Source organism: Mus caroli, chromosome 9 (genome assembly GCF_900094665.2).
Source record: "Mus caroli chromosome 9, CAROLI_EIJ_v1.1, whole genome shotgun sequence".
NCBI lineage: Eukaryota > Metazoa > Chordata > Mammalia > Rodentia > Muridae > Mus > Mus caroli.
In genome coordinates this window covers 112,058,646-112,071,445 of record NC_034578.1, presented here as the reverse complement: position 1 = coordinate 112,071,445, position 12,800 = coordinate 112,058,646, and the positions used below count along the sequence as shown (strand labels likewise).

Here is a 12,800-nt window from a genome sequence, read left to right as displayed (position 1 = left end):
CACAGACACACACACAGACACACATACAGACACAGACACACACACACACAGACACACAGACACACACACACACACACAGACACACACACACAGACACACACACACACAGACACACACACACACACACACTGTGGGTTTCATTGTGGCTTTTCCTATCTGTTCCTTTATGTATGTGTTAAGACTGATTAAATTGAGATAGTTCTGGAGCTGTGGTAGGTGAGCTCTGGGCTGGGATAGACTGGTGGCAGACAGTGGGATAGACTGGTGGCCGCCTGTTTGAAACTCAGGAAGAGAAGGAACTGTTGTGCCCACACAGGGTTAAGATGTGAGAGAGTGCCACATTTCAGTTAGAGTTCGAGAAATTCATCAGGGCACCTGCTTCAGTTCTGAGAGGCTTCTGGAGCTCATCCCCAGGGGACTTAAAAGGATTAGTGCTTACAGGATTCACAGGGAAGGTATGGTTTTAAGGAAGAAAAATAAATTGCTTTTAGTAAGGAAACTCAAGGAGCAGGAAGAAGGGTAGTGTGTCTAAATTCTAATATGTATACCTGTTTATCATTATGACTTGAAGCTTATATATCTTGTCATTTTGCATAAGAATCCTGTGTAAAAAAAATAATAAAGGAGAAGGGAGCCGGGGAAGGACATGAAATATTAAACTCTGGGTTCCACAGGTGCATGCACGGGTACACACCCACACTGATAAGCACACCACAACCTCCATCAGCGCTATCACCAGCATCCCACATACACAAAACAAAACCTACAAAATATTAATTTATGGATACACACACACACACACATACACACACACAAGCTTTAAAATGTCCAGTATAGTTTCTTATATCAAAAGGTTAAATCAAGAAAAAAATAAGAAAAAATCAACCAAGAAGTAAAGATGTTGAAATAGTAACTCTGATTCTTGGATACTTCATGTTAGGCTTTGATTCATTCTTATGCTGTCAAGAAGCTCACGTGGGCCCTGTCACCTCCTGACCCCAGTCATAGGTAATATATGGGGGATGTTGGGGTAAGCAAGAAGTGCTTATTTAAATTACAAATGGATGGAGTAAGCCTTGGGCCTGGGAGATGGCTCAGCAGGTATCTGCCACCATGCCTGACAACAGGAGTTCATTCCCTGGGTCTCATATGGTAGAAAAGAGAACCAACTCCCACACGATATCCCTTGGCCTCGACACACATGCTAAAACATGTGCATGCTTGAGTATGTGTACAAATATGTGCATACATGTACATACACACACAGAAAACATACTACACACCACACAAAAAATTTAAATGTAAAAAGTAAACAAACTGAAAATTTTATTCAATACCAAGAAAAATTAGAGGATTTATATTACTGTCCCCAATTTTCAATCAAAGAAATATATCAGAACTGTGGGAGAAGGGGCGCATAGGATTTATTTGAAAACCTCCCTAAAGGTAAAAGCCAGGTGTGTTAGACACTTGCACATCAATCATATGTTAGCAAAGAGGATTGCTGGTGCCACAGACTCTACACGTAAACAGAAAGACGCAGACAGGCACCAGATCCTCCAAGCCTGAATTTATTCACTGTTTACCATGAAAAGCAAACTCACCAAAGGCTGTATTGGCTTTTGATAAAGAACGTTTTCTTCCTCTTGGAACGTGTTCTCAGATGGACATTGTATGTGCTTTTAGGGTGCTGTGATCACACCCGCCGTGGACCACCCCATGTCAATGCAGCCAACTAATATCGTGGGTCCCCTGACGCAGCAGATGAACCATCTTTCCCTGGGGACAGCAGGAACGGTGAGTGGAAGCCTTTAGTTTGTCTCCTGGGACTTGAGAAGGCGCCATGTTCTCTTTTCCTTAGCATTGCCAATACACAGCTGGTCTCACAAAGCTGTCGGGTTCTGGCATGAACAAGCTTGCGTGCAGGTTCAATCCCAGGGAACACTCATTCACACGTGCAAGGAGAAGGGTCCTGTGGCGTTGCCTTTAGACTTGCGACTCTTCTCGTTATGTGGTACAGTTCTCCAAGCGCACCAGAGCTCTTTCTGGAAAGGGACCCTTCTGCCTACGCATGTAGATCTGTCCCTCATGACCATAGGCGTGGGCTGCTTTCCTTTCCGCAGCTCTTTACCAGTTGACCCACTGTCCTTCCCAGGTCTTTCACACATAAGAGAGCAGTTCCAACTGTAATCAGTGGAAAGACCTTTTTATGCACCCTCAATGTCTGAAGTAATAGGAAGTCACTGAGAAGTTGGCCCAGTTGAGTGTTTATTTCTCCTGTGGACATACTGGCATAGTGGCTATTGAAGAGAAGGAACAGAATCGGACGTATTTAACCTTATCTTAAAGTTATGATGCTTTTGACTAGTCTTATTCTCAAACAGTGTATTGTTCTCATTCGCTTCTCTGTTGCTGTGATAAAACATGGACCACAAGCATCATGGAGAGGAAAGCGACTATTTGGTTTGCAGGTTACAGTGGATCATCAAAGGAAACTTAAGGGCAGGAACATGGAGGCAGGAATTGAAACAGAGACCATAGAAGGACAATTCTTACTGACTTGCTTGGATAACTTTCTTATATAGCCCAGGCTCGTGTGACTAGGGAATAGCAATGCCCACAGTGAGCAGGGTCTTTCTACATTGATGAGTAATTTTAAAATGTCCTGAAGACATGCTTACCGGCCAGTCTGATGGAGGTAAGACATGCCTACAAGCCAGTCTGATGGAGGTAATCTCTCAATTGCAGTTTCTTCTTCCCATTCCCATTGGTGTCAAGTTGATAAACAAGATGAGCTGTCACATGAACTGAAAAAAAAAAAAAGCCAGTAGTACATTTGATCTCAATCTAGGATATACTTGAACTCACTGGCAAGGCTTTGTATTTGTTTAAGGAGTAGTCCCTCCAATATTTGCATCTAATACAACCTAGAACACTAAACCTATGCTCAACATCATTAGTGAATGCACCATCAGTCGCACCTTAGCATCTTAGTGTTTAGTATGCACCCTAGTGCAAGTGATCTTGTCTTTTGTAAAGACATGGGGGGAAAGGCATACTTTCTTTTAACTGACATAGGTTAAGCAATATAGAAAGACCCCAGGAGAATCAGTCAAGAAACTTTGATCTAAATCTGAATTGTGCCATTGAGGACATAGTATCTAAGGATCTCAGCCTCCCCCTCTGTAGAGTGAGGTCACTCATTTTGACTTGTGAATACCTTATGCTTCTAACTTTGTGGTTTAAGCCTATGTGTGTGTCCCTTTGATACTGCCTTTATGAGTCTCATGGAGGCACTGCATACTGCTGATATGCCTTATGTATGCTAACTGTTGATGGAGGACCTATAAAAATGGGTGCCTTTACTCAAAGGATGTAGAGGAAAATCATACACTCCCAAGAAAGAGCTTAGGCTTATCATAAGCTATATACCCATTCCCCTGCATTGGACCATTGGTGATAAGTGACCTGCCCAAGAGTTGAAACTGGATCATAGACTTGCACTCTTAGCTAGATTTTAGAAGTCAGCTCTGAGAGCACCCTTAACTTTACACCATGGCTCAGATCATTGTCATTGGACAGATATCTTCACACTAATATCTGTACAGCTTTTGGTCCAGCGTAAGGATGATCTGTCGCCTCTTCATGTCTTCCTACTCAAACAGATTCCAGACACAGGATTGGAAGGCCCAGTGCCTCTCGGATCTCCACAGTAGAGGTCACTCTCTGTCAGGTCCTCTGTCAATTGAGGATGAGTAAGAGTAAAGACAACCTTACTGTGCTAAATGACAATCTTAAGTGTGATCTTTACTTGTAAAAAATAATGAGGCATAATGGAAATATAGGGAGAAACCCTTTATACTTTTTACCCATTTGACTAAAAAGCAAAGTCATCTACATTGCTAACATTCCAATTTGCCAACTAATAATGACACAATATGTGCCTGACTCCTTAAAAACAAACAAACAAAACAAAACAAAAACAGGAAAAACAGAAAAAACATCCTCCCAAGAAAACCAAAAACCCTAAAATATAATAGGCTTCAAATTATTGTAGTTCCTAATTAAATAAATAATTTAAAGTTGTATATCTAAGGCTTTTCAATCTGAACAGAATCAGATGGGGTCACCACTTTTCCCAACTGGCAACTGCCAAAATAATCATGTAATGATTTCCTGTGCACCACGGCCTTGCTCAGCAAGGGAAAGACTGCAGCACAGGGACCTTGTTTTCAATGCCAAATGTCCTGTTACTTTTTCCTTGTTTTCACTGTGTGCTTTCACTACAGCAAGTAAACAGTGTTTAGTAACAGTATGAGCATCGTATAACATTAATTGTTGGCAATATGACATTAACATTAGAAGTTGGCAACTTGATAAGGTTTTTGAGGGAGGAGAGAAGACACATTGTTTTGCTGATTTGTTCAAAACTGTAACTGAGCACTCTTGGTGTGTGTCGAATACAGTCATTTCTTCTGTTAAATCACCTCCCTCATACCGCATGCCATCATGACTTTCTAAAATTTGCTGTGGATTACCCAGTTGACTTATCTACTTGACTTTTCCCACCTAAGTGGACCTACCTCACAGTTCCCTTACTGGCACTAAGGGGTTCCAGTGGACTTAGGCATGGCATCGGGGTCTAAAGCCCAACTTGGCTTTGTGTTGGCTGTGCATGTTTAGACCACATTCCTTGGCTTCCTAGAGATTCGCTTCTTTTCTTACAAATTGAGAACAGTAATTCTGTGTACATCCCTGGGATGTTATTGGACAGCAGGATACATAGCAGCCCTAATGTACTATGTGATAAGTAGGCACTTATCAAGTGAGCCACCCTTAGCCTCTGATGCAGCCTACCTGGTACAAGTTCAGGTCACTGTAATAGATGCACCACCCTATTAAACTAACAACCCAGCACCTTTGCTTGCTCTACGAGGGGTATCACTTAATTCTTTAACATGTCCACTGTGCTAACTGCTTACATAATATCCCAGGGTTCCAAAGCTAACCTTCTAATCATGTCAATGAATGAACTTGCTGAAGGTAAGCAAATTACCTTGAACATACTCTCTGTATTGGCCACATTATACAAATATACATGGCGTTGAAATTATAACTGAGAGGGATTTCCATTTCAATGCGATACCTTTTCCTGGGTGATGGACACCTAATGGGTGGAGACAGCACCTTCAGCAGCCAGGAATATAAGAACTTTGTGTGTAGAGAGCAGAACCATGACCCATTTGCCATCAGCTTACCCCATGGGCACACAGACCCAGGGTAGTCTCGGTGCCCAATTCCTTTTTAAAATATAAACTGACTGTATTTTGAAATGAAATATGCATGTACTTATATATCTGGCCCTGCTTGTCCAGTAAACTCCCCCTATTGTGCCTGAGTCTCTACACCTTCTCTCTGGCCATTCCTCTGTCCTTCCTTCCGCAAGCTCAGATATCACCTCATTACTCAGTCCATACATGCTTTCGTTCAGCAATCCTGTCCACGCTCATGGTTCCCCACCCCATCAACCACACTGAAGACTCTTAAATCGAAGTCTTCAATGCTAGTCTCAGAACATTAAACCTGGTCTCCATGGAGATCCGTCTTCAACATCTCAAAGTCACTACAACTCACATTCATGGCCTGGATGTCCTTGAGTTTCTCCTTCCAGCCCTACCCTTCTCCTCTTCTGTGTTCTTTTCCTGTTTTATTTCAAGTCACTATTGTGATGATCCACCGAATAGCCAAACTCTACCCTTGGGACTCAACACATACACGGTCCTTCTTCCTCTCCTCCATACACAATTACTTTAAGTCCCAGGAATTAAATCCTGAACATTTGTCAGATCTACCCTGTCTTCCCCATTCCTTGGCTTTGTCTGGAGTGTTGTGTCAGTCTCCTAACTGCACCTTCAGCTTTCAGCCTCAAGGGCCTACAGTTCATCCTCCACCCTGTCCTCTGAACTATGTGTTAACCACTTTTTGTCGGCATGATAAAACCTCATGACCAAGAGCAACTTACAGAAGGGAGAGCCTGTTTGGCTTAGAGTTCCAAAGAAGGAGCCCATAATGCCAAGGAAGGTGACACAGCTGGTGACAGGGGCAGGAACCAGTGTGATGGCATTTCTGTCACACACACACAGGAAGTTCAGGAAGAGAACAAGAGGTGTGTTGAAGCCATAAAAGCTCAACTCCTGCTCTGAGTGACCTGCTCTCTCTAGCAATGTCCTATGTCCTGAAAGCTCTGTAACTCCCTCAAAGAGTGTCACCTATCGGGGGCTAAGTATTCAAATCCCTGAGACTGTAGGAGGCATTTCTCCTTCAAGCCTCCATCGCTGTATACTGGTGTCTCTCTCCAGTGAGATGGTCTTCAGAGACTTTCAGACATCTGAGCTCTTGGAAATTTTATAAAAAGTGAGGATTGGAACAGAAACAGTCCAGGAACAGATAGGCTCCCAGGGCATAGTACAGTGAGATTTGAGGGATAATCCAGAGTAGGTACTGGTCAGGCTGCAGAGCAAAGGAGCTACAGTAGCACTATCCTGTTCTAAACAGAGATAAGGCGACTAAGCACCCTGCTTTCCTTTTTTAAGATTGTGACAAAAGGAATCATATTGAACCAAAGCTTCCTTACTTTTTGATCTTCAAAAAGGCAGGTATATCTCATCTCGTGTCACCTCAGATTTTAAAATCATGTCATTAAAAGAATTTCCATCTGGAATTTTCCTCTTCAAAGTGTATTGGTCAATTCACTACCCAGTTCTAAACTGGGCTGAATCTCCAGGCTTTAAGCTAAACAAATTGGATACAAACAAGGCACCTATTTTATGTCATGGTTCTAATCTTGGAGGATTTTTTTTCCCACTTCTCCTGCTTTTGTTTATTCTTTCTCACAGAATTCCTTCAATGAAAGAAAAGCCCCATTATCCATAATTTCTTATCGAGTTACTGGGAGCTTTAGCAGAAGCCGCCCGGGACTTGAGTGTGTTTTAAGAACCTCGATATTGCATGACAATCTTGTTTTACAACTTTCTTATCTCTGTTTCATTTGTTCGGCTGCTGGTCACCAGTGGCTTACAATGTCACCAGGCTCTTCTGAAAGAAAGCAAAAGACATTGTTCCGCAGGCTCCTTATCTCCAGTGCAGGTTGCCTTCCTTACCGGAGCCACCTAAGCACTGTGGCATCATCCGATTTCTGTGGTGTCAGTATTGCCACGCACAAAAAATGATGCTGGAATTGTAGTCCTGATGAGCCAGCGCTCGCTGTCATTCTCCAGGCACGCCACTTCTCCACTGTTCCAAAAGTCTGATTATTACCAGATGAAAATATGTATTATTCATTTTTCCAACATTAGGTATAAATATCAAAAGTGAGCAGAAGATCTTACATGGAATTATGACTCAGTAAATGGCATCTTAAGCGATAAATAGCTTCAGAAATCCCAATGACTACAATTTCTTAAGTGAATGCGCAAGGAAAAAAATAGCAGCCGATTACAAACTAATACAAGACAGGAAGTGTAGACGGAAAGGCTGTGATTTTTTTCAACAGTTCTTTAATCTTAATGAAACATAACAGTTCTATACAGGGAAATTTTCTCATGGAAAGAATGAATGAAGAGTTAGGGGCAAGTCTTGTTAGGGGTGGAGAGTTACTTACAAATATTAAACCTTTACTTCTAGGAATATGGATCTTGAGTTCAAGTAAATTAATATCATTACCTAAAGGTCTTAATAGAAACACTGTTGAGGTACGAGTGACTTGGGAGTAAAACAGGGCATAGAAAACTGAATAACATGATTAAAACTATCATTGCTATAATTTTACATATAAGCATACATATAAGTATACACATACATCAGATAAGATAAACAACCCATACATTATTTATAAACACGGAGGAAAGTTAGCTTTGATCATGCCTTTGACTTGTACAGCATCAGTTAGAAGCAAAGTGTCCAACCAATCACTTCAACACACATCTCCCAGTTGTAAACTTGCAATTTTGAGAAGCTGGTGGACAGGAAAACTGTAAAATAAAGGAGAAGGACTTTATGTCTCAAAATACTCATGGTATTCTAGACGGTGTTTAGTAGAGACTAGTTAGCCAACCACTATTCCTTCATCCATAGACCTAAGAATAGCCCAACACGAAAGCACAGCAGTCCCATACAAGTAAGGAAAGCAACGTTGAGATGCCAAGCCAAAAGCTAGGGCTGGGGACTTGCGCCTGTGGAGCACAGTGTAGCTGTGAGGGATTACTTAGAAAGGAGCTCTGTCAAGAAGCTCAAGTTGGGTGGAGTCTGGAGAGGTGCCTCCGTGGCTAGGAGCACTTGCTGCTCTTCAGAGGACCTAAGTTCAGTTCCCACGCACCCACATTAAGTGGCTTACAACTGCCTGCTGTCGTCAGCTCTAGGTGATCTGGGTCCCCTTCTGGCATCCATGGGTACTACACATACATGCAAATACACACATACATCTTAAACAAAAATACTACAAAACAAGTATGTTTATTCTTCACAATGAGATTGAAGGATTTTCTATTTTTATCATTTTGTTTGTATTCCTCAATTACTTAACAGTAGACAATATTTACTATGTTAACTTATATGTTTCTATTTATATTGTAATTATAGATATGTACATATTACAATGTGGTATAAAAATGAACTCTTTTTTCCTACATTTTGAATAGTAACTTGAAGTTTTATGGAAAGGTATCTAGGAACTAAGATCCCTCTTACCAACATCTTTGGAATTGCTATCAAATCGACTCCACTTCGCAGTGGGGCTGATAGTCAAGTCAACAGGCCGCTAGTCTATTTCAGGAGACCAGGCCATTTTTGCATCTGAATTCTGAGCAATGCTTGCTTGTTCCTGTCGCCATAAGTGCTTTACGATGTTCACAGCCCTCTTCAGCCATGCTATTCCCTCAGAGGAGTGATCGGCATTAAACTAGGAGATATGTTGTGAATAACCTCAAAAGTTATTAAGTGCATAGAAATGTACAGTTGGGGGAGGGGATCTAAGCTTTTAAAGGGCAATACAGGTCACATGAATGAGATAAGAGCTCACATATTACCGTTGATGCCTTAATCTTTTTGAAAAGCTGGGAGTAGGCTCAATGTTTTCAGGTCTTAGAAGGCCAGTTACAACTGCAGGTTCTGGACCACCTTCATGGCTAAGGGATAGTTAGGAATGGGAAAATAGATATGAGGGTTCCAGAAGGGGGGTCAGAGAGGGCTATAGGGTGTGGGTGAACATGGCCGAAGTTACATGTGCATATACTGGGATGCAATAAACCCATCATCCTGTATAGTTGCTCTATTCTAATAAAAACCTACAGAGAAGATCGTGGCTGGGCAGCGAGAGTTGAAGATTCTTTGTCATTTTTAAAGTAGCCGATTGTTCTCCAGTGTCCCTCCCCCACTCCACCCCCCACATCCCCAGGTCTGCAATGGCTACTTGTAGTTTAGCGTCTCTCTACATTTTGCTACCTCCAATGTTATGATACATTGACAAATAACCATCCATCCTCTGTTTCATGAGATCTAGCCTTGGCTAGCCTTGGTAGCTATACACAAGGTTCCTGATCCTGGGACAGAGAGTGTTCTGTGCTCTGCCCCTGGTCAGGATTATGACTCTTAAAAAATGGGATCTTGGGCTTTACAATACATTTAATCCATATGGTGTGAGAACATGCAGAATTTTTATTAATTTCTTTTAAAGTTACTTATTTTATTCTCCATTGCTTCCACACTTGGGTGCCCTCCAGACAGGCTGTCTCATAAAATTATTAAAACATCTGGGGAGAGCAAGAGCCTCCCATGATTCCCAAAAGGAGCAACCAAACAGACGAGAGGAAGATGGTGATGCTCTGAGACCAAGGGGTTCCCTGTAGCATGCACAACCTGCTGATACTGGAGATTAAGAATCAACTGTCCTCTAGAGTCACAGTGCCTGGAGTGCTTACAGAAAGGGGGTGGGGGCAGGTGGCTGTGGGGCGCACACTGGGCCCTTCCAACCTGTAAAGCTAAGTCTCTGATTTTATTTTCCTTTGGACTTCATTGCAATCTCTCTCATGCTCTTTTTCATTCCAAGATTCAATCCCAAGACAGAATTATGGTACTTCACCAGCTGTTATGTCAGGTAGGAAAATCTCATTCCTTTCAGACCTAATTGGACGGGAGAGATGGAACTTGCCTGGTTTTCTCCAAAACTCTCCAAAGCAGTGATTCTCAATAGTGGTGGGCACAAGAAGCTGGCATTTCGTTTTGGCAAGGGGAGGGGTGTGTGGTTACAAGTCTATTTCCTAGGACAATCTGGCTTTATGTTTAGGAAATAAATACACTGTCTTTAAAATAAAAGTAAGATCTCTGAGATGCTTTGCCTATAAAAGATATGCAGAAAGTTTAGTCAATGTTCTGTATATCAGTGGGTCTCACAGCTTGACAAGGTCATCAGAATTTCTGACAAGTGGGAGAAAGATTTGACATTTGTCAAAAAAGATCACATATTAATAAAATGGAAGATTGAGAAACGCTGCTTTAGAGACCAGAGTTCCTCAGAAGTCGGAGTTTTCCCTTGTGCTTGCTTGGCTCCTAGGACAGGACCTGATATGTGTATTCAAAAAAGAAAAATGTGGAATGAATCAAAACTTCAATTCTTTTCTAAGACATTGTATTTGGGATATCAAAAGTGACACTTCTGATATTCCATTTTCACAGCAAGGTAGCAGAAGTTGCTTTGAGGATACAGGAGAGTCTTCAGCATTCAATTGGCATTATTTAATTTGATTTGTAAATGTTAATGGTGCAATTTGGAGCTGAGCGTATGCGCATAAAGAAGTTGGTGCTTTTTTTAAAAAACTTTTGGAATACATAGATACTTCGCTTGCATCTGAACTTTCACTTTTGCTTTGTTGAAAGATGAAAATGAACACAACCATAAAAAAAAAAAACAGTTGATTTTTGTTAATTTATTTTAACTAATTGAAGAGTAGTGGCGAGCATGGAGAACTTGGAACTTTGAGTCTTTGGCATGTTTGGTGGTTAAAGATAATCAGATGGAACCAAGAAGGTCTTTGCAACAAGCACATGAAACCTGGTTCAGGTGCAAAAGAACCCAGGGGGCAATTGAGGCTGGCAGCCAGAAGATGGCTTTCAGTGAAGAGTAGCCCACTGAAGGCCCCTTTAGCGATACAGCATCTAAGGGTACTGCTTCCTCCTGTCATGCATCTCTTCAGTTATCCTCATGGTTGTACTCATCTCAGAGCTGTATGATTTTCCTGACTGAAGAGCAAAGAGTTGGCTTCCAGCTGGACATTGCTTTGGTACTCTTGGTCTCCATGGATTGCCATTCATTAAAATGTCATGTGCCTGCCATTTTAATGTGTCTTTTGCATTTAAAATATGTGACTCTGTAGAGGAGACTTGGTTTGTCATGTATAGCTTTTACTTTCTTTAAACCTTGGCCTCTTTGCTTGACAAAAGGCTTATAATTAACCAGTAATTAACCTCATAATTAACCAGTACTACTAATAACAAGTAACCCCTCAACCAAGTATCATCTCATTTTTAAAAACATAATGAATTTTGACCTTGGTGGTACACACCCTTAATCCAGGAATTCAAGAGGCAGAGATAGGCACATCTCAATAAACTCGAGGCCAGCCCAGTCTACAGGGTGTCTTCTAGGCAGCTATATAGTGAGACTGTGTGTGTGTGTGTGTGTGTGTGTGTGTGTGTGTGTGTTTGTGTGTGTGTGATAATGAATATAGCAAGATATTCACATACCCCCCCCCACATACACACACACAAACACATCACATCATATCACATCACATCACAACGAAAATTGCAAGCTGGTGGTTGGAAGTGTTTATGCTCACGGGTTCCCCTCTATACTAATCAATGCTAATCAATATTGGCACAAAACAATGCCTTGCCTTGGGAGTTCCCATATGATTCCACTAAAACTGTCAAACAGATAAATGACTTGTTAAGTATGATACCTTAAAAGAAACTTAAGCATGTAAGTGTGTGTTTGTGGAGTAGGAAATAAAACCATATAAGAAAATGAAATTCCAAGATATGGGGCTTATGAGTTGTCTCAGTCCTTAGAGTACATACAGAAGGCCCTGAGTTCAGCCCTGCAGCACGCACATTAAAAAAGCCAGACGCACAGTAATGTCATGATTGGGGAGGCAGAGACCAGCCAGTCTAGCCAAATAGATAAGCCCCAGACTAATGCAATACCCTACCTCAATAAAGTATGTGGATGGATCCCGAGGAATGATATCCAAAGTTGACCTCTCCTTATTCCCACATACAAGTGAATTCATGCATATCTGTACCTGTACACATGTGCACACACCTAAACATGGAGCCCCTGACCACACACACACACACACACACACATGAAAATCCAATATGATCTGTGGTCAATAAAAGATATATTAAGTTGCCACCCTTGGAGTACGAAGGAAGGGACCAATAGGGAGCATATGGAAAACTACACTTGGTTCATCCTTACAAGATTTGGATGGTGGTTGGACATATTGTGCAGTTGTCCTCTCATTAGGCTTATGCCCAAGTAGAGTTAGATACACTTGGAACAAATGGTTGTTAACTGGCTTGTAGACAATTTGATTGGCTTTTGTACAACTGAGTATCTTTTGTCCAACCATTGATCATAGTAGGGAAGCAAATTGAGTCTGATTAAGGTAATAACTCTTTTTTCAAATATCCCAATGTACCAGTATCAAGCAATTTAGCTAATTAGCTTTTCCCAATATACG

General features: G+C 41.5%; 1 protein-coding gene across 3 annotated transcripts in view; it reads left to right on the top strand.

The window, feature by feature from the left end:
• The window catches only part of Rbms3 (RNA binding motif single stranded interacting protein 3), a 672,329-nt gene that overhangs the window by 614,742 nt on the left and 44,787 nt on the right, over window positions 1-12,800 (top strand). For 2 of the 3 annotated variants that reach the window (XM_021171492.2, XM_029481346.1), the window contains 2 exons: window positions 1,687-1,797; window positions 10,103-10,150. In XM_021171492.2, the coding sequence (XP_021027151.1) occupies window positions 1,687-1,797; window positions 10,103-10,150 (159 nt within the window). The remainder of the gene's footprint in view (window positions 1-1,686; window positions 1,798-10,102; window positions 10,151-12,800) is intronic. The other variant, XM_029481347.1, reaches the window with a different exon arrangement.